Source organism: Numida meleagris, chromosome 13 (genome assembly GCF_002078875.1).
Source record: "Numida meleagris isolate 19003 breed g44 Domestic line chromosome 13, NumMel1.0, whole genome shotgun sequence".
NCBI classification, from domain to species: Eukaryota; Metazoa; Chordata; class Aves; order Galliformes; family Numididae; genus Numida; species Numida meleagris.
In genome coordinates this window covers 2,439,007-2,460,435 of record NC_034421.1, presented here as the reverse complement: position 1 = coordinate 2,460,435, position 21,429 = coordinate 2,439,007, and the positions used below count along the sequence as shown (strand labels likewise).

Genomic DNA, 21,429 nt, shown 5'->3' with positions numbered 1-21,429 from the left:
AATCTTTTTGCAGATATTGTTCATACTGTATTGCCTACAACTTTATCAAATGTATAGTATTTTAGAAGAGTGGCTGTTTGTGGGAATTACTGCTTTAATGTGGATGGGTGAAGGAGGGGAGAATCTTCGGATTTGCTGGCCTAATTTTTCAGTAAGAAGCATTTGACAGAAGGATTTGACAGCCTTCACAGTCACAGATTATTACAAATCTTTACAAGTAGGAAATGTATTACTAGTAACAAATAACCTAAGATTTCGGCTTCTTGAAGATGTGGTTTTCAACCAAAAAAGACCTGTTGTTAGCCCAAGCAGAAACTGATGTTTTTTTCTCTCCATGAGTAGGGAAGATGAATTTCTAGGGATGAAGTTTTTTAGGTGTCTTGTTGGGATTTTATAATTGCATTTTAGGTGTCAGAGCAGAGTTGTTCTCACTTAGATATTTAAGAATTGCAGCTTTTGGTTTGTCTGTCGTACAAAAGTGTGGGTCCTCATTGTGCACTTCCTGTACCGTGAAGCTTAAGAGCACAAGCACATTGCAAATTTGGAAAAGACTTGTAAAAACGATCATAAAGGTAAGGTCCAGGTGAAAAGATGTGAACCTTACATGAGTACGACAGATTTGGCAAGATTTGCCTTCCTTGAGCCTTTGTTCTGACTAGAGGCAAATATAAAACATAAATGTAGGAAGAGAGGCTTTATAGATCAAGAATGTCATATTTCTTTTTACATTAATTAATAATAATGGCACGTAGAGCCTGCCAGTCTGGAGCCCATGTGAACAGTAACGTCTGGAACAGAACTGTTAGAGCTTCTCAGCTGTGCCGTCCTGCTGAGCGCAGTGCTGCTTTGCTCTCTCCTCTTTTTCAGCTCCAGTTCCAGCGTCCTCTTTAGTGCTGCCAGTTCTGGGTGAAGGACGTGGTCTTTGGCCTTCACTTCTTCCATTTACGGAAAGTTCAGAAGCTAAAAACTAAGGTATCCATTGCTCTGATTGTGTTTGATGGAGAAAGCGCAGTTTGGTGTCATCTGCCACGCGTCTCCTGGAGCATGGCACTGCTGGAAGGCCGCTGCAGTCTGGAAACGGGCTGGAAGGCATGCAGAACTTCTCTTTCCTGCCCTTAGTCTGTATGGTGTGGGTTTCAAAGCTGAGTGTGAAATATTGTAAATACGGTCTTAAAGTTGATGTTGTAGTGTAAATAGGATAGGACGCTTCAAGACGTTTCACTTTTTTACTTTTCCTCTTTTTTTGAATCTGCAGTTAGTAGGCAAACAATTCATGTTCAAACACCCATGAATTACAAAAGCAAACACATTTTGGGGCGGTATATATTGTGACGCCCATTTTAAAGATGAGATCATGAGAACCTGAACCCTTACCCAACACATCATGCAGATGCAATGGCATCTCTGGCAATTAAACTCTCCCTTCAATATGTTAGCCACAGGGCCAGCTTCTGCTTCCTGCTCATCTTGGGATCTTAATCTAGAAATTTACACTGTGCAATGAATATATTTAGCAGGGTACCCTCCATGATGTGTTTTAAATGATGTATTTTTAGTTATGAAGTGTGTAATTGCAGCTGTTGAATTCCTGCAGCTGCTCAGAGCTGTGCAGGTGGACACAATCCTTCTCCTCGTTCACTTGGTTCTGTCCTTTGGTCACGTGGAGTTTTCAGATGTTAACGTTGTTTGTAGCCTAGACAATCCTATGGCTGCAGATAGGACAAAACTGTGTCTGGCCTTCCATACAGTGTCTGCTATGTTAGTAAAAATTGAATCTGAGGCAAGAAGTAAGAGTGTGCATGTACAGTCTGACAAATTGCATCCTCGTCTGCCTGCTCTAATTGTCTTCTTGTTGGGCTAATCTGCATTGTGTAGCTGCAGCTTGAAGGATCCCATCTTAAGAGAATGCTGAAGTCAGGGCTTCTAGGCAAAATAAAGGGACATTAATTACTCAAAATTGCTTAAAGCTGGAATTGTGCCTCTAATGACAGCACTAATTACTCAGAATCTGACAATGTGAAAAGTTCCCTTTAATTTGACTGATCCTGGCTGTGGGTTGTATATCTCCTTGGCTCTCCACTGTCTGCCCACAGTTTTAATTTGTTATCATCATTGTAAGATTACTGAGTAAATGAATTATCTCTTATTTGGGAGGGATATATTGTGGCTGTTGAACATGTCGTGTATTTCCTTATTTCCTCCTACTGGAGAATAGTTCTGCTGTGTTTTGGTTCATTTAGAGCAAGGTGACTCTTGACTGATCTCCTTCCCCTCCAGGCAGTACAGAAATGCACTTCAGTTTGGGCCTGGTGGGCTTTGGTTGGCTGGGTTTCCTTTCCTTGTTTGTTTTTGACTTTTGCCACCGAGTCAGAGCAGAAAAAGCAACACTAAAAGAGATTTAAGGTGCAAAGGCAGCACTCGGAAAGTTAGTAAACGTAAGAATGGACATTTTTAATGGAATTTTAATTGTAGTCCTTCACTTATATGCAGCATGATGGATCAGTGCTGTATTTGCCGCTGTGTTGTAACTGGTAAGTCATTTATTCACTGTTTTCCTACCAATTCTGCTGCCATTCTTGTTTTCAAAATTTGTGTCTACAGAGTAGTATTAAAGCTAGAGAAGTAACTTTGCCATGTGGATTTGATGCTCCACTGAAGAAACCAGTAGGAGCTTTCCTGTTAGTTTCACTTAGTGTAGGATCCAGTCACAGGAGTTTCATCACAAGCATTCCCTTCAAAACATGCTTTAATGTTCTGATTCGTTTACAGTCAAAATACTGAATTGATGTTACTTAATTTAAACCCAGCTTTGTTGACATAAAACTTTCCAGTGGTTTATTCTCATTGGGGCTTTGGTTTCCTTTTATGTCTTCCTTTCTGTATGGCTGAGTGAGCCAGTTATTTCTGTGCCTGCAAATAGGAATATTAGTTGTGTACAGTGACTGCAGTCATGCAAGGACACAATTAAATGTCCTTGCCTTCGCAGGATGCTTAGCAATGATTTATAATTACGTTCTATTTTAACTTCTTCATAACAACTTACATAGTCAACAACTCAGTGTGGTCAAAAATAATTATTTTTCAAATTATGTTTTTTCTTTTTCCTACAAGGAGTGGAGAATACCATTCTAAATAAAACTGATGTATAAATGATGGGGGGAGGGCAACGCAAAACAGTGGTTTATCTTTCTTTGTCCAAACAACACTGAATAAGAAGCTTGTGCTACAAGGAAAGTTTGGCCGGGACACGGAGGGAGGGACCTCGGGATGAAAACAGAGCAGTCATGCAGTCGCTCTTAATGATTTCTCTTTTTTCCTACATGCAGAAAATTGCTGGCATTCCCCAACAAAACCCACAAACACACCTACGTCAAAAATGTAAATAGGTTTCAAAATCAAATACTGAAAGGTCAAGAAATGCCACGTGTATATACACGGCCAGAAGAATTCTGACCCTACCTCTCCGTGCCTCCAACCTGGAGGCTGAATTGAGGGGATTGTGTTAGAAACAAACATGCAAAACCCCAGATATGTGAGCACACAGTTGAAGGCTGTTCCCCATTGTGCCCCAATGCATTTTTCTATTTCCTATTGGTTTTAGTTATTTTGATTGTTTTTAAGGTTTCTCGGTAATGTAAATGTTATGTAGCCTGTTGCTGTCACTACTGACATCTCTTTTCTTTATGGTCCCATTGTATTTTAGAAGACTGTAAGCCTCGGGACTCAGGATCTGTCCCTTTCATTTGCTTATCAATAGCCAGGCTAGCTGCAGCCCTGCCAAAATCCTTTTTCTTGGTTGTGGAGCTCCATTGGGCTCAGAGAAGGGTGTTGAGAGGGCACGTTTCCCTGTTCTCTTCTCGAGGTACAGCAGCCTTTGGCAGCATCCTTTGTACCAGCCAGGCTTCCCTAAGCCCCATGAAATTGCCCAAATCTGGTGCAACAGTGCTGGAATGCCGTTGGCCAAGCAAAGGGTGGCATGTATCTGCTTTGCGACGCGAGGCCGCGGTGTGGGCACGCAGCCCGGCGCCTGCCTTGGCCTTGCTGCCCGATTCCGGTCTGTTGAGACTTGCAGCCATCTTTGTTTGCTTTCTGTGGGCTTAACTTGGCCAAACAACTGGCTTACAGCTCTTTGGGCGTGCTGAAAGCTTGAGCCGCAGGCACGGTCTTTCTCCGGTAGCATAGGTACGTGCCAATAGACTTCATGGTCTTCACAGATCAGCCCCTCTCTGTGCTGATTTTGTCACTGGAGCGTGAGCACCCCCAGAGTGTGGACGGTACAGCTCTGGCTGGCCGCACGCCGGTGGTTGTTGTACTGTGTCTTCTTGTGCAGAGCTGAGGCTGCAGGCTGCGGGATGGAAGGAGAGCGACGGCCAGCTTGCCAATTGCTTCCAGAGAGTGGTTCAGGCTTAGAAAATATTCAAAAAAAAAACACAGGGGTTTCCCTTTTGTTTCCTGAATCCCTTTTTATATTATTTCAGCTGCCTTTGGACAAAGGAAGGGGAAAAAAAGTTAACCACAGAGAGATCATGAGTACATCTTTGGCGTTGTTTAATAAGAAAATACAGGCTTGTGTTGAATTATGCAGTTAGCGTGGGGCAGGCAGGTGGTCTCAGTCCTTTTGGTTCTTTTTTTCAGTGCCAGCAGAAGGTGAAGACACAGCAGGTGAGTGTGGGTTGGTGCTGTCCCCAGCACAAGTGTGATGGATGCTCTCATCTCCAAGACAGGAACGAAGGGGCTGTGACAGACGCAGTCCCTCTGGCTGCTGCTGGTGCTCCCCTCCTGCCAGCAGAGCAGCGTGGCTCCCACCCAACCCTGTGTGCATCACTGCGGGCTGGGGGTCCTCCACATCTCATAGAAGTGTGTTAGTGGCCCTTCCCTGCCGTACAGCTGCTGCTTGAGTTTGATTTTGGGTATCTTTTTGGAGATCTCAAAGATATTCCCAGTTCAGCCATTGATGGGAAAGCTGTTGTTGGTCCTGAGGAGCATTTTGCTGCAGAAATCTGAAAATTTGCTGCAGCCCTATAGGTTAACGTGTGCGGTAACGTTTCAGGGTCTTCTGGTAGTATTTGAAAATGATAAAGCGATTGGCTCAGCAGAAGGCAAACAGATGTCTCAGCTTGGCTTGTCCCAGCAATCCTGCCGTTCACTCGGCTGTGACCTTTACCCGGGTCACCTTATCTTCCTTGCAACTCAACTGGATCGCTGTAAGGGGCACCAATGTGACATTCTCTTGAAATGGATTCAAAATCCGCCCCGAGCTGCTGTGTGGGCGGAGGGGAGCACAGCGCCTACAGGCCTGCTGGGGGGTCAGGGTGCTCGGGCTGTAACTCAAGTCGTTAGGATTAGTCCATAAAGCCCTTCCTAATCCACATCTTAAGAATCTGAAAGGTCGCTTGTGGTCCAGTAATCCCTAGTAGCGAACGGGAGGAATTAGTGGTGATTGTTTGGATCTTAAACCACCCCTTAAGATTAATGCTGGTCTCTGCCCCAAAAGCATATGTGTGTTATTTTGGTGGGGTCCCAGAGGCCGTGCAAGGAGTGAGCAGCTGGGCTGTCACACAGCGTGACTTGGCACGGAGCGTTTAAGCATTTTTAATGATGGAAGGGATGGGCAGGAGGATGCGCGTGCCCACCTGTAGCCGTCATGTTGTGCCTGCTCAGCACCAGGTTCCCACACCCACCCCAAAACCTCCCAGCACTGCTGCTGGTGCCAACCAGAGGAGCAGAGGGAGCTTGGGTGGTGGGACAGCGGGCTGGGCTCCCCCCATGGAGCTGTGGTGGTGCCAGAGTGACACGTCTGCCCAGAGGTGCAGAGTGGGTGCTGGTGGCCATGCTCTGGGTGTGATTTTTTCTGTGCCCTGTGGGGCCTGGTTTGCTGTGATGTCTGGGTACATCACTGCTGGTGATGTCAGGGCACGTGCGTGTGGAAGGGATCACTGAGCAGTGGAACTGCACGGGCACGCCTGGCTTTGGCACACAGAGCGATGCCGCTGTGCTGTCCTTGCTGTGTTCCATCGGGGGCTCCTGCTGCGCCGTGCAGAGCCGGGGGCCACCCAGCCCTTATTGCAGGAGGGAAAAGCAGAGGGAAGGAGATTAAAAGATTTGCCAGCAACAGCAAGCAATCAGCGGCTGCGCTGAAAATAGAAACCGCGCTCCTGGTTTGCACTCCCTGAACCTGGCCGCCAGACAGCACGGCTGTATTAAAAATGTACATGCAAATATAGAGGAACGTTTCCTTCTTCAAACCCGCCCCGCTCACAGGTTGCGCCTTTGAGTCAGGGCTCCTCGCGGTGAGGTGACACCCAGCACTGCCATCAGAGGCTCTGCCACCCACAGGGCTGAATGCAGCACAGCCCTGCAGCACCCAGCAGCACCGAGCACGCCACTCATGTCTGTGCTGACACAGAGCAGCATTCAGTGGGGCAGGCTGCTGCTCGGAGCGCTGCGACGGCTGCGTTTCAGGAAGCCCGAAGGGATGCTGTGGCGATAGCCGTCAATAGGCCTTTGTGTTCCGGAAAATGTTCCCTCTCACGGCGTACCACAGGCTCGGGGTGGCAGCTTGGGAGCAGGCTGGCATTTTAACTAGTAGGCAGTGCATTTGTGGGTGCTGGTAAATCCGACGCAGGTGAGATGTGCAGCAGAACAGGGCTGAGGTGCTGGCAGTGCCATCGATGGTCTCGTGCCTTTGGGTTTGTGCTCGCGTTAGTTCTGTTCCCACATTGTTCCTCTATGCCGTAAACCCGCAGCAGGACCAAAAATTAAAAGCAGCACGTGGATGCAACCCAACCAAAGAGCCAGAGCAAACTTCATGGGAGGAACGGGGTTTGGAAATGCAGCACTGAGTCTTCCAAGTAGAGTCCATGTTAAAGGCTCTTAGAGAAGCAGTGATGGAGCAATCTCCTTTCAAAGGAGGGGCAGCTGGTCGTCTCCGCGCTTGCAGGGCCGTGGTGCTGCACATCAGGGCTGTGTGCTGCCGGTGTCACTTTGCCACGTCCCTCTGTATCTCAAGTTTGTGTGTGGTAGGGCTCCATAGAGGGGTCTGTGCCATAGGACAAGGGGAAACGGCTTCAAACTGAAAGAAGGCAGACTTAGACTGGATATGAGGAAAATGTTTTTTATGATATGGGCAGTGAGGCAGTGGCACAGGGTGCCCAGAGAGGCTCTGTCTTTTGTTACTGCTCGGAGCATGGGCTCAAGCAGTGAGCAGTTCCCGCGGCCCCTTGCTATGCAGTAACAGTGTGACACCGCCAAAACGGGGCCATTGTGCCCCACTGCCCCTCGCCGGCCCCAGGGCTGAGGCAGGAGAGCTCGGCTGCTGGCTCTGGTCCTCTCTGTCAGACAGCAGCTAATTGGAAGGGCTCGACCTCCAAATGCATTGCAAACACCGGGGTAATGACTTCCTTTCCCAGTTACGGACCCGTGGGTGGTTGGCACTCCGGGTAAGGGCTTCTCTTGCTGTGATTCTCCTGTGCTGCATGACCTTGCTTGAGCCGAGGAGGTTTGACTTTTCAAAAGGTTCATTTACTCCTAGATAAAGATTAATTTTCATTTTAATTTTTAACCTAAACCGCTTATGGGAATGTGTTTTTGCATTCCACCTGAGATGCTGTTATCTGTGTCCAGCTTTGCCCCCTCCATGGCTTGCTTTACCCGGCAGGTAATGAGCAGCCTCCCTTCCTCTGCTCGGCTGGGACCTGGCGCTGGGTTCCGCGTGGTTCTGTTACGGTGTGATGAGGTGCAGTTCCTACACCACTTCCTTTGCACGGAGCCCCAGAGTCCTTCAGCAATGACAGTGGCGATGCCGGGCCGGCCCCGGGGGAGCTGCAGCACAGAGCTGCACTCACAGCACGGCCCTCTGCTCCCAGCGCTCTGCCCAGAGCCGCACAGACGGCCATTGTCCCTGCAGGGATGTGCAGCACTTCTCCAGACTCCCGGTCTCCTGCTCTCACCGCAGGAAAACGCTGTTGTGTGTAATGCGGGCAGGCCTGGGAGGGAGCACTGCATGGTGGGAGCAGTGCTTGGCTTCCCCTGTCTGGCAGCTCTCACTGCAGCTGGTGGGAGCAGCAGGCCCGGCACACAGCCATGCAGCAGCCCAGCTCTGCAGGACGTGGGTCTTGTGTCCCTTTTGTTGTGTAAAGAGAAGAAGCGGCACCAGGTGACGCTACACGGGAGCAGGAAGAAGTGCACCCCACTCATAAAAGCAGGACGCGTGGAACTGAACGATGGCTCTGCGGTTTGCTGTGGTGAACTCATTTTTCACCAGTGTTTGCACCAGCAGCAAGGGTCAGTCAGGGCTGTAGGGGAGCACAGTGCTGGGCAGTGCTTCCAGCATGGCAGCTTTGGTGTCTGCAGTCTCCTGCAGCTGGGGGGACCCTGCACAGGGATGGACCCAGGGGTGCTGGGTAGCCCCCAGCCCTAAACCCTTCGAGTGAGGCTGGGAGAGGGACTGCAAGCCCCAAGCAGAGCAGAGGAGCTGCAGGTGGCTGTGCACACCAGGGGTGCGATGTGGTGGCACATGGCGCGTGGGAAGGAGGCGTAGCCCTCTGGCTGCACAGTCTATAGGTAGAACTTTAGGACAGCCCAGATTCAGACTGTCCGTAAATAGTAAGAGAGAAGCAACAGAGCTCCAAATCTGCAGAAGGAGGTAACAAGTGTGTCCCGAATCTTTTGTAGATTGCCTGGCTCTGTTTCTCTTCACTGGGAGAAAATGCTTCGCTGCAAGGACAGCAGGAGGTGGAAGCAGCTGGAAGGGGCTGTGCACAGCTTCCTGCATCGCCTGGAGCCAGTCACTGCGCTGCAGGACCTGCTGCTCCTGTGCTGTGGGGTGGGTGCTGGCTGCGAAGGATTATTTGGGGATTGGCATTTGTGAGGTAAAGAACTATTGAAAGTGGAAGGTGAAGAGCTGCTGGTGTCCAGAGAAGAGGTTGGATGAGGAGATGGGAGAGATGGAATATAAAGAGATTTCACGATTGCTGTCTAATTGTGAAACAGGCGTGGGTCTCTCAGGTTCTGGACAAATTATTGCAGGCAGAAGAATGGCAATGAACCCAGCCAGCCCCATGGCGTGGGGACCTGCACCTCCCCGAGCTGTGTTCGGACTTTGCCTTTTGCAGACAAAAATTCCCTACCTTTTGTGGAGGTCTGGGCGTGGAGGAGAGGATTGTGCAAAGCCCAGCAGCGGCCCTGGCATCAAATACTGTCAGTAAATACAGTGTGAGCGTCCTAATCAGCATCTCTCAGCGGATTGCAGAAGGGCAGGCTCCACCAGCATGGCTGCCCTCGGGGCCCTGTTCGCCTGCGGGCTCTGCGCCGCGCTTTTCATCGCCGCACTCCTCTATGTTGTAAGAGGTTTTAAACGATCGCCTTCCAATTTGCCTCCCGGTCCGGTTCCTCTCCCCATCATCGGCAACCTGCACCTGCTGGACATCAGGAGGCAGGACAGGTCTCTGATGAAGGTAGGAGCGAGCGCCCGCGCTGCTTTGGGCCCAGGGGGTGGGGTGGCTGCAGTTCTCCTTCCTATGGCAGTTCTGAGATAACTGCTCGGTGCCCAGTGCAGGGGTTTTTTTAAATGTGATTTAAGAAACTAAATGTAAAGCTTTCCGAATGACGAAGGAAACTGCTGAATCCCAACTCTGCAGAGCTTGGTGGGCGGTCAGTACGTGAGAGCTGCCCACGCACTGAAGGCTACGAGTATCTGCATCAATTTGGGTGGATGAACCTAAACTTTGACATCTTTATGTTGTGAAATACCTTAAAATACTTGAGTGTCCACATGGCCAAATTGAAAGATGGATGCTTAATTGTAGTTGCCAAAATAGCTTGTATGTCTTGCTCATGATGCTGGTTTTCTAGATGGGAGTTAGTGTAACACAGCCCAAAGAAAACATGTAGGGGAAATCATTTGAAACAGTGAATGGCTTGGGCTTGGAAAAATGTGGGTAGGGTGGGATGGGATGGATGGGGTGGGATGGGATGGGATGGGATGGGATGGGATGGGATGGGATGGGATGGGATGGGATGGGATGGGATGGGGTGTCCCAAGTTGGAAGGGACCCACATGGATCACTGAGTCCAACTCCTGGCTCCACATGGCCTCAAGTTGCACCATGGGAGGGTCAGGTTGGATAGTAGGAAAAATTTATTCTCAGAAGGAGTGGTGATTCACTGGCACTGGTGCCCAGGGAGCGATGGAGTCACCGCCATGGAGGTGTTCCAGAACCGTGGAGATGTGGCACTGAGGGACGTGGTTTGGTGTCATGGTGGGGATGAGCTGAGGTTGGGCTTGGTGATCTTAGAGGTCTTCTCCAACCACAATGACTCTGTGATTCTGTGGTTCCCTAACCACCAGAGCAGGATGTAGTGCTGACCACTGATTTTTCCTCTCCTTCCAGATTTCAGAGAAATACGGGCCAGTGTTCACTGTCCACCTGGGGATGCAGCAGGTGGTGGTGCTGACTGGCTACGAGGCGGTGAAGGATGCGCTTCTGAACACGGCGGATGTGTTTGCAGACAGACCAGCTATCCCCATCTTCCACCACATCCAACATGGAAATGGTACCGGTGCCTTGCAGACATCAGGACACGCTCACTCTGCTGTTTTCCAGATGTGTTCTTTCAATTTCAGCCGCATTTAGGAGCGTTGAGCCCATCGGTGGCTACACTGGGTGGGGTTGGGGCCGTTTGCTTTCTTCAGAAGAGCAGCTGTGGGCATCTTCCCGTTTGCCTTATCCATTTTTTGCTTCTTGCAGCACTTGAATCACATTTCCAGGGTGCTGCTGCAGTGCAGAGGGAAGGAAATTATTTTTCACATGAAGGCTGAGGTCCTTATGCAATCTCTCTTCTGCAGTTACTGGCAGTTCAGACAGAGCCTGGATCATGCATGACTCATGATAAAGACTGCAAGAACTGGCAGGAGCGCAATAGCACGAGCTGTTTGTACCTCAAACAATTACTTCTGTAAACAGATTTTTGGCGTATTTCTGCATTGCATGCTAAGAAGTAATACATTGCCCAAGACAAGACAGTGAAAAACAGTGAAGGGAATAATCCAAGGCTGAAAGGAAAAGATTTGATGACCTAATATGTATATAATGCATACAGCGTGTGGGGTTTATTCATCTTGTTTTTAAGAGTGAGGCCCAGGGTGAGGAGGGGTACGCTGTGTGAAGATGTAGACTGTGCTCAGCCCTCGAGCCAGCAGGGCAGGGAGCACCCAGGCTGCCTGCCGTGCAGGGCTCTGCCAAACAGGAGAGCTTTTGGCATCACCTAAGGCCACCTGGGGAGATTTCCCAGCTGTAAGCTGTGGTACCTCCCTGACACCCCTCCTTGTCCCCCTTGCACAGAAGAAAGTTCATCCTCTAAAGCACAACAGGGAAATCGTTTGTCCCGTTCGTGACATGGACAGAGCAGTGTCGTCTGCCCCTAGCCTTGCTCTCTGAAACAGCTGCGTTGTTTTCCTGGGGGAAAACAAGTCAGCCTGAGACAAATACCATGCATAGAGCTTTTGCTGTGTGTGGTTGCGAAGGGACAAAGCTGTAAATGGGTAAAACCCAGAGATGTGAACAGCAGATTGCCTCTTGCCCTATGGAACCTGCCCAGGGCTGGGCTCTCCCAGGGCAGCCCTCCCCCAGCACCCAGCCCTGCAGGCTGCAGAGCTCCTGTGTACCGAGCAAACCCCATAGCAGCTGGGCAATCATGCCATGCCATCCCTCCGTAGGTGTGTTCTTCTCTTCCCAAGAGCTCTGGAAGACGACGCGGCGGTTCACCCTGGCTGCTATGCGGGATCTGGGCATGGGGAAGCGGCTTGCAGAGGAAAGGATGCTCGAGGAGCTTCAGTTTCTTATCAAGCTGATCGAATCCTTCCAAGGTGAGCTGGGGTGTTTCATATTACTTTGCAGAGCCACTGCGAAGAGCTCAGGGTTGCTCTGGAAGACAAATCCAGGTGATTTTGGCCATTTCCAGGTGGGCCTTTCCGACTTCGGTTTTTGAATGCGGCTCCCACCAACATCACCTTTGCTATACTCTTTGGGAGAAGGTTTGATTACGGAGACCCAACATTTGTCACTCTGCTGCGACTCATCGATGAGGTTATGCTCCTTCTTGGCTCCCCATTCCTGCACGTAAGTCACCCCCTGTGCTGAGATGCTCGGGTATTTTGGTAGGGCATGGCAATGTACTGCTGCACGATGGTTTTGGGGAAGCCTTGTGGTACTGAGACATAACACGCTTTGTTTCGGGCCTTCTCTCCTTTGTGAAATCCCACTGCATGCACTGTGGTGTCCATGGAAGGAGGTGCACTGCTTCATGGCAGCGCTGGGGTGGAGCATTGCTGTGACCCGAGCAGCAGCAGGGATGTGCTCAGCTCCTCTGCAGCCTGCGAGTGCGATGGCTGAGGCTTCTTTTATTCTCTACGGCAGGGAAACAGCAAAAATTACAACCAGTTAAGGCAGGACAGAGCAGCCAGTTCCTTTCTCATGTTGAGGAATGAAGTAACCCCCCTGCACACAGAATGCCACTGGTTTTGTGCAGTGAGATCTAGCTGTGCTGGGAACCAAGTGTAATTGATTTATAATTCATGTGAAAGTTAAAAATGATGATCTAACAGCTTCAAAACGTACATATTTTGGCTTGCTAAACATTTGGAGTTTTCTTTGCTAACGCGTCATGCTTTATCTTTTTGCTTTATTACCTCTTTAAAAATGTAATTTCATTGTTTCATGAGTTCACTATCACTTTCCCTTAATTGTGTTCTTTTAATTCATGTTTATAGGCTGTGTCTAGACAAGTCTGATAGCTCCCATTCATTTCTGTAAAGAATTTTTAGGAGGAGACATTTTTATACACTAATTTTTTTTAGTTGGCCAGAAAGAGAGGCTCTAATACCGTGTCATTTGGTTCCTCACCTAACTGACTTCTCCATTACAATCCTTAAGTGTTACAGTCTTTTACAGAATTTTGTCTTTTCTGTGTTTTTTTTTCTTGTTTTTTTTTGTAGCTATTTAATTTCTACCCATTTCTTGGATTTCTTCTTAAACCTCACAAGATGATACTGAAAAAAGTAGAAGAGGTGTGTGTGATCCTAAAGAAGCATATCCAGGAAAGCAAAGCAAATATTAATGAAAACAACCTGACGAGCTACATTGATGCACTGGTCTTCAAACAAGAGGTATTTCAGCATTATAAGGATTGCTGATGGGGCATCCTGTGCAGAGCCACTCCGTGTTGCTTGTGTAATGAATGTGCTCTGCTAAGGCCTAAGAAGACCTTGAGAAGTCCCAAAAAAGCGATCATGTGGCCCAGAGCACTGCAGATATGTGTTTGCATGTTCTGTGTTCTGCCTTCCCATGCTGACGGCGCTGCCTTTTTCTGTTTGTTTCCCTACAGGAGGAGAATAAAAGCAGTACGCTTTTTGATGATGCAAATGTGTTGGCCTCTGCACTTGACTTGCTCATGGCTGGCACTGAAACAACATCCACCACCCTGCAGTGGGCCGTCCTGCTGATGATGAAGCACCCCGAGATTCAAAGTAAGACACCTTTGTAGGTTCACTTTTCTTACACAGGGAATTAAAGCGCTCTGCAGCGACTTCATAAATGCTGTTCACCTCTAAAAACATCATAGCTTCTCTCTAGGGCATCCAAAATCTGAGTGCCGGCAACGTGTCCATCTCTGTCCAAGCTCTGTGTGCTGCCCTTCGGGACCGAGGGATCTGAGGGCTTGCTCTCGCACCTGCTCCCAGGGTCTCTGCATCTCTTCACTGCCCCAGGGCAGTTCAGCCAGCAGTCACCATGGGTCGGGGGTTGGAGGTGCTTTCCCACGGAGGGAAACTCACTTGGTGCCTTCCCTCTGACCGCAGAAAAGGTGCATGCAGAGATTGAGCGCGTTCTTGGCCCTGACTGCCTGCCAACCTTTGAGGACCGGAAAAACATGCCCTTCACCAACGCGGTCATCCACGAGGTGCAGAGATTTGTCACCCTTCTGCCACACGTTCCGCGGTGCACCTCTGCTGACACGCACTTCAAAGGCTATTTCATACCCAAGGTACGTGCTGCTCTGCGGCCCAAGGGCGGGCAGTGGCACACAGGGCAAAGTGCCATGGGCAGAGGGGAGCGTGGGCCTCTGCTCAGAGCTCAGTAACAGCACAGAACAGCCTAGTCATAGGTTAGTCAATAATTCCAGCAAATGGAGTATGTCATAACTAGTATCTTTTGATTATGTACCTACCTAGAAATCAGTTCTTTGGAAGTTTGCTTGAAGGCACAGCCCTAAGGGGGTTGTATGGCTGGATGGCCATAACTGAATGCAGCTGTGTTGCAGGGAACAACAGTGATTCCTCTGCTCTCCTCGGTGCTGCTGGATAAAACACAGTGGGAAACACCAGACGAATTCAACCCCAACCACTTCCTTGATGCAGATGGGAACTTTGTAAAGAAGAAAGCGTTCCTGCCCTTCTCCACAGGTAACTGAAGGGTTTGGCCTGGCACAGGGCTGAGTGCCCAGCACTGCACAGCCAGGTGTCAGGCTGTGAGCTCTGGCAGGAGCAGCACAGGCCAGCGGTGAGGATTCTTCAGCAACATTTGCTCTGGGTTTCAGTGAATTGCAAACAGCTCTTCAGCCCTCACTGGGAGGCACACCGGGCCTCGGGCTTTAAAGACACCGCTAGGAACTACAGAACTCAAGCAAGAGTTCTGCCTTCCCTCTCCCTTAGGAAGAATGGTTTCTAGGTTGTCCCAAACCAGTGCCTCGCGGGCTTGGAGTGAAACAGCCCTGCTCAAATACGTGTAGGAGACCAACGGCGATGGCTGCTGAACATCACCCCACGCTGTTTGCAGTTCTGCAGCCTGCTCTGCCCCTCACGCTGTTGCTACCAAGCGGTAGGGAAGAGTTCTCAGGGAAACTGCCCCCCCACAAACCGCTGTGCTCTTGGCATTGCAGGGCGGAGGAACTGCATTGGAGAAAGCCTTGCCACGGTGGAGCTCTTCATCTTCTTCACGGGCTTGATCCAGAAGTTCACCTTTAAGCCTCCGCCCGGGGTGAAAGAATCAGAGCTGGACACGGCGGCAGAGGCCGGGTTCACCATGAGGCCGTCCCCGCAGAGCGCCTGTGCTGTGCTGCGCCGGGAGCCCCAGCCTCGCAGCGCAGAAAAACCCACGTAGCCGCTTGCTGCGGAGCCCAGCAGCGCACGCAGGAGCAACCAGAGCCCTGTGCAGGAGTTAGAAGTAATGCCTTCTTACTCAAAGCCTTTCAAGAACTGGCTCTGTGCTTAAAATATGCGTTGAGCAAATGGTTTTCTACGAAGCAGAGGAGAGCTGGGCGTGAGGTTAGCTGGGAACACCGCCCGACATGTGACGGGGAGTGATAGAACCATCACTGCTTCACACATTAAATGCACAATGTAAGAAAATGTTCCTAGTTCTCAGCTTCTGAGATAATGTTACTCAGTGATGAGTCGTTTCTTCCTTTGGAGAATGACATTAGATACAGATTGTCTCATTCTCACATCCCTGCTCTTCTCCTGCTCCTTGCTGTACCTGTGATTAACTGCTCCCAGATACCTGCACTATCCGATGGATGCTCTTCCAACGCTTTCCAATCTTCTGGTTTCCAATCCAGATATCAAACCCGGACTTTTAAGGTTCCCCATGCTCTGAGGGATCTCATCACACCCCCTCACCACTGATGAAAACAGGACTCACTTCCGGCAGCTCGCTTCTCCCTTGGTCTGAAATGCAGAGTGGGGGAAAGAAGGATTTGACAGGACCACAATGGGGATGGGCTGAGCCAATGCCCCACAAAGAGTTTGTGCAGGTGAACCCCTTGGGAGGGGGCTGTCTGCGGGGGGATGGGAGGAAGGCAACTCCCGTTCCCTGCATACCACCTGATTCCCCCGGGTTAATGGTAAATCAGTAGTGCACATCTCTTTGCTCCCAGCCTTGCTCCCAGGTGAGTGCAGTTGGACTGGGGGTTCATAAAGCCACAAGGTGTTCCCCGTGCAAGCACTGGTTGTGGCGGGCAGGGCGTTCTGGCCCAGTGAGGACTGCAGGTCTGGGCTGGCAGTGACTCGGAGGGATCGTGGTGCCATCTCGTGGCAAAAGGAAAACACAGATTCATTTTCACGATGGTCATTGCTCTGGCCAGCGCGCAAAGGGGCTGCAAATAGAGGGGCAGTGCTCACTGCACAAGCTGCCGCTATCCTGGTACCTGGCCATCGTCCCTGGGATAGCACAGGCCCAAAGCCAGTGGCAAGGGCCAGGTCTGAGGTTCTACCGTGAATGAGCACCCATTTGATCCCCGTTTTCTCCCCCAAGCACTAGATTGTTGCTACATCTGTCTTCTGAGCTTACGTTACTCCTGGAGGGGGATGGAGCAGGAGCAGGCCAAGCCTCTCAGAAGCCAGAGTCAAACATCTTGAATTCAGCAAGACCAAGCCTTCCTTCCCTGAGCTGATATGTTGCTTTCTCTGCCTGCCCCCCCAGAGAAGACCCCATCCTCAAGGGATACACTGTCAGCAAGCAATGCTTCAAGAGGGCAAGAGAGAGGCTGGAGGCCCAGGGCACCAAGCATGGGGACATCAGAGAAGCTGTGGTGGGAACCTTTTCTTCTGCCTCTTCAAGCAAGAGCTGAAGGTTAGGCAAGGAAAAAAGTGAAAAGCCAAGGCTATCATCAGTAACCGTAGCTGAGCACAAAGAGAAATCTCATTGCCCTGGAGAAACCGCTCGGCAGACTGGAGGCTCTCTGGCTGAGCTGTTTGTCAGTAGGATCAGGGCATGCAGAACCTCTCAGCCATGGGTACGAGTTGAACCCACAGTGTTGTTGTCACTCTGGGCTCAGGTTCAGCTCTCCATGGCATTTGCTTTTCTGTGAAATACAGAGTTGGGTGGTAAGCACATCTGGTATAATGAAGACGTGGGAGGATTGAAACTTTATTGGGTTCCCATGAAGGGAGGGACAGAAACAATGTGATAAAGTACACGATAAGCTAATGCATATGGAGAATAGCAGTTCACAGGCAGCTGTATGGATGGAAAATTGCCTGGGCTATACGTCAGCTGGAATAAGACTGCAGAATATGATGGCTGATAAGAGTGCTATGGACAGGGGCAGCAGACAGAGCAAAGGAAAATAACTACAACCAGGTCTGAGCCCAATTCTCCTTGCATGCATGTTGGCTCCACTTGCAAACAAATTGCATGGTTGGTTCCAATGGCCAGGCTGTTCCAAACTGCACTGATTGCTCAGGAGTTCCTGAGAGAGGAAATGTGTTTACTCCTGTTTAACCAGGTTAGAAAAGACAGAGATGCATAAAACTAGAAATGAGTCTGGTTTATTTTCCTGTATCATTAGCCTTTTATGGTCACTTGCTGGTAGGAATGTTAACTGGAAACTTATAAATGTAGATCTTCTCCCATTCAGACTGTGGAGCAGCACTGAACGTGGTGGCAGCAACTCCTGGCTATCTAAACAGGTTTGCAGACTGGAAGGTGTCTTTCAGGACTGTGTTGCAAGGCGTAAGAACTTCATCCCCACAGCCCATGGATGGGTCGGGTTTTGCACTCTCAGTGCTTGACTTGGCTGCCTGCCCCAGTGGGATTTTGCTGGAAGCTCTGGCTAATTAGAGAGCTTGGCTCAGGAAGCAGCTGCAGCATATTTCTGCGGCTCCCGATGAACCTGGTGTGTCTTGACTGGGAATTTTGGGCAGATTTCTGCAGTGTTGTGAGCCTCACTCCTTTGCAGTTGAAGTGTGGATGTCACACCTACATCTCACGGACACACACCCCCAGGTCCTTCAGCTGCTCAGTGTCCCTCTCTGGGAGTGTCACCAGGATTGCGCTTCCTCATTGACCGTCTGCACCCCTCACAGCACGGGAGCAAAGAGCAGGTCAGTGACCTATGGGGAGATGTAGGGGCGGGAGTGGACGGAGACAGAGGGAGGGAAATACGACAGTGTGGCATGTTGGGATGGAGTGGTGAGTCCTAGCATAGCTAAGCTGGGCCTTGGCAGCGTCCCTGCCTGGCTGCCCTGCAGCGGGCCCTGCCTATTCGCGCAGGATGGCACAGGTCGCCTGAGGCCGAGGCCTTAATGTAAAAGTCGTTTCGGGGACGGTCAGGTCCAGGTCGGCCTCTGAAACTCCCGGCTGAGGTTGGAAAGTGAACATCTGCAGCAGCCCCACGAAGAAGACAAACAGCTCCATCTTGGCGAGGCTTTCTCCGATGCAGTTCCTTCGCCCTGCAGATGAAAGCAGCGCGCTTACTTGATGCTCCAGTATCAAGCTGGAGTATTTGCCACTGACACGCGAGCAGCTGAGATGCAGTGGTAGCAGAAGTGAGACCTCAGGTGGCACCCGGGCATTTCAGAGCAGAGGGGCTGAACCTAGAGGAGGCCATCCCAGCCCCGCAGCGTGGCACAGGCTGCTGCCAGCTCTCCCTTGATAGTACTTGTGAGCTGCTGCAGTGCTGGGGTTGGTTAGAAGCGTGATGTGTGCTGCTGCAGCCAGGGAGGACGCAGGCTGGGCAGCAGGCATGGCTAGAACCAGCAACCTTTGGGACATTTACAGCCATTGGGAAGGCACTAAGTGATCTTTTTCTCTTTTAGGAATGGATGGGGGAGAGTTTTTGATAGCTAGCAACTGCTCCTGCCATTAGCTCAGTTTGAATCCCAAACCAGTTGGGTTTATGGGCATCTGGGGAGAGAATGTTCCTTGTGTTCAGGTAAAACTTTAAAAAAAGAAGGTTTGAGATGACCAAAATGAGGGATGGAGGTAAAGTCAGGAATATAGACCGGGATGCCAAGTGCCCTATCCCGCCCCCCCACCCATAGCCACAGGGCTGTGCTCCCTCCTAGAAAGGTCCTCTCTCCTTCTGGACCTTTGGGAGCCAACCCTTGAGCTCATTATCCAAATGAGAGGCAGTAATTAGCCATGAGGATGCCTTGGTATGGCCAAGGCCTTTGAGTACCTGTGGAGAAGGGCAGGAAAGCCTCCCTCTTGACAAAGTTCCCTTCAGCATCAAGGAAGTGGTTGGGGTTGAACTGGTGTGGTGTCTCCCACTGCGTCTTATCCAGCAGCACTGAGGTGAGCGATGGGATGACAATTATACCCTGGGAGAAGACACAACAAATAGCAAGGCCCAGGGACAGCCGTGGTGCAGCACTGAGGCTCCCAGGTGAGGGGTGTGGGGAAGGGGCTGGGGACAAAGAGGAGCTCTGTGGAAAAGTCCTGTCCATGCTGGGTTTAGCAAAACATCTCACTCCAACTCTAAATGTTACTTTGCCAGTAAAATTCTTGGCTGGGCAGGAGGGCAGGATGTGTTGCTCTGTGTTGCTTTATTTTGTGACATGGATTTGTTAACGTAGGAGATTTGCTCCGAGTGGGGAAGGTGAAGACCCTGAGAGTTTTATCCCTTCCACCGACAGGGAGAGTTCAGTGAGATTTTCCCAGCTGTGCCAAGGACCGAAGCCAAATGCCACGTGGCACTGTGAGGACCTCAGGCAGAGGGTCAGATCCTGCTCGTTCCCTGGCAAATACTTCACTGGGCAGATGGCATCAGAGGTAAACCAGGGTCACTCTTGGAGTGTGGAAGTGCTGAGCATGAGGGCCTGAATCGAGTTCCACAGTACTGGTCTCTACAGGCTCAGCAAAGTCACTGGAAAGGAAGGAATTCTTCCTGGGGTAATTTTGGACATTTATTTTGTGCTTCTGTCCTACAGCTCCCTCTAAAGAAGCTGGTCTGCAGTGCCCCAGCAACAAGAGGGGTGTGGTGTGCCCTGGGCTGGGCCGTACCCACCTTGGGAAGGAAGTAACCCCTGAAGTGGGTGTCCACAGCGGTGCAGCGGGGAACGTGGGGCAGGAGGGTGATGAACCTCTGCACTTCGTGGATCACGGCGTTTGTAAATGGCATGTTCTTGCGGTCCTCATATGTGGCCCAGCTTCCGGCTTTGACAGTTCTTCCAATCTCCTCCTGCACCTTTTCTGGAAGGAACAAAGAATGGGGATGTATCCCAGCGAGGAAGCCAGCTCCCCCTTCAGATTTGATTTTGGTAAAAATGTGTTTTTCCAGGGTCTGGAGGAAGAGGAGTCTTAAAACAGCAGGAGCTCACTTTGGATCTCCGGGTATTTCATCATCAGCAGGATGGCCCACTGCAGCGTGGTGGCCGTGGTCTCTGTCCCCGCCATGACCAGGTCGAGAATGGATGCTATTAAGTTGTCATCGTGGAAGAGGCTGTCTTTCTTGTTTTTCTCCTTGAAAAGGACAAGCGTGAGAAAGCTCTTAAAATAGTGTTAGTATTCAGCAAGTTTGAGAAATACTGTATAACCCAGAAGATTGTTGGGTATGTTCATGTTTTTGAGAACAGCTTGGTAAATGGCCTGATGTTGCTTCTCCTGGGACTTAGGAGACTGCACTGAACCTTCCTCCATAGAAGTGGGAAGAAGAGTAATGCCTCAGGTTGGCCCAGACCCAATGGAAAAGAAGAAAAGACTCAGAGCATAAATACTTTGTGTGGAATGAAATCAACTGATGTGTGAAATTGCAGTCTCTACTAACGTGAGATGCAGGGCAGGGCTCACAAATGTACTGACCATTTATCATTCCAGTACTTTGAGTGTATCATTCGTCTTGGAGCAACAGTATCAATGATTAATTGATTTGTTGTCATAAAAAGAAAAGCAGAGTCAGCATTCATGTGAGTTCATGCATTTTCTACTGCAAACAAGGACTTCATGTCACGTTATTAACGCTGCTATTTGGGGAATGGATTGAGAGAATGGCTTTCACATCTTAATTCTGATAGAAAAATCCCTGTAGTAAATTACGCCAACCGTACAAGACTGGAATCTGATTTCAGTGCCACTAGAACAATAGCATTAACTTCAGTAAGGTTACATGACAGGACTGAAATCCAGACCCACAACTATTTTAGCTAGGAAAGCCAAAGGAGACATCGCACACAGCCAGCAGAGCCCCAGCAGTCCCGTACCTCGTGCTGCTTGAATACCAGTGCATCGGTGTAGCTCCTCACACTGTTCTCACTGATATCTTCCCTGCTCGCCTTCATGTATTGCCTTATAATGACACGCACGTCTTCTATTTTCTTAAGCAAAATCTTGTGGGTTTTGAAAAGAAATCCAAGGAATGGGTAGAAATTGAAATACTGACAAGGAATTGAAAAAGAGAAGCATTAGGTCTGCAGGAGAACCAACATGTGGAAATAGCTTCTTCCTAAGGCACAATGGATGAGTTCTGACTGTGGTACTATCTGAGCATCCCAGGGACTCCTGGAGGGCTCAGGCTTATTTTCCCAGGATGGGCTTTGCAACCAATCAGCCTTTATGCAGTACAACCTAATTTTAAGCTTTTTCACTGTTCCATGGGAACAGCTCCTCCACCAGTAACACACTGGTTGGCCTCCCAGCAGGGCTGGGCTCCAGCTTG

The 21,429-nt window shown here is 49.9% G+C and overlaps 2 protein-coding genes across 6 annotated transcripts in view; one reads left to right on the top strand and one right to left on the bottom strand.

Annotated features, from left to right (window-relative positions):
* Positions 123–19,854, top strand: LOC110406122 (cytochrome P450 2W1-like). Of its 5 annotated transcripts, none has more exons than XR_002443283.1 (10): positions 123–9,455; positions 10,392–10,554; positions 11,717–11,866; positions 11,962–12,119; positions 12,995–13,165; positions 13,384–13,525; positions 13,856–14,040; positions 14,317–14,458; positions 14,935–15,394; positions 16,476–17,174. XR_002443283.1 is itself a non-coding variant. In XM_021412191.1 (10 exons), exons 2-10 carry the CDS (start codon positions 9,270–9,272, stop codon positions 15,153–15,155), a joined length of 1,518 nt encoding a protein of 505 aa, XP_021267866.1. In that variant the 5' UTR covers positions 123–2,531; positions 8,674–9,269; the 3' UTR covers positions 15,156–15,403. The 5 variants fall into 5 exon arrangements, 3 of the variants coding, with proteins under 3 accessions (XP_021267866.1, XP_021267868.1, XP_021267867.1); XM_021412191.1 differs by lacking the exon at positions 16,476–17,174 and having other exon boundaries at positions 123–2,531; positions 8,674–9,455; positions 14,935–15,403; XR_002443284.1 differs by lacking the exons at positions 14,317–14,458; positions 14,935–15,394; positions 16,476–17,174 and adding exons at positions 19,412–19,547; positions 19,706–19,854.
* The window catches only part of LOC110406123 (cytochrome P450 2W1-like), a 7,979-nt gene continuing 3,857 nt past the window's right edge, over positions 17,308–21,429 (bottom strand). Inside the window, exons 5-9 of the mRNA XM_021412194.1 lie at positions 20,975–21,148; positions 20,096–20,237; positions 19,783–19,967; positions 18,955–19,096; positions 17,308–18,226 (exon numbers count right to left, since the gene is read on the bottom strand). Coding sequence (XP_021267869.1) covers positions 18,036–18,226; positions 18,955–19,096; positions 19,783–19,967; positions 20,096–20,237; positions 20,975–21,148 — 834 coding nt within the window. The 3' untranslated portion in view covers positions 17,308–18,035. The remainder of the gene's footprint in view (positions 18,227–18,954; positions 19,097–19,782; positions 19,968–20,095; positions 20,238–20,974; positions 21,149–21,429) is intronic.

Bases quoted from the DNA above. Each gene is read 5' to 3' on its own strand.
- LOC110406122 (XM_021412191.1), top strand. From the start codon at position 9,270: ATGGCTGCCCTCGGGGCCCTGTTCGCCTGCGGGCTCTGCGCCGCGCTT. The intron at 10,555-11,716 runs GTACCGGTGCCT...ATCCCTCCGTAG, and splicing joins CCACATCCAACATGGAAATG to GTGTGTTCTTCTCTTCCCAA. The intron at 14,459-14,934 runs GTAACTGAAGGG...TTGGCATTGCAG, and splicing joins GTTCCTGCCCTTCTCCACAG to GGCGGAGGAACTGCATTGGA.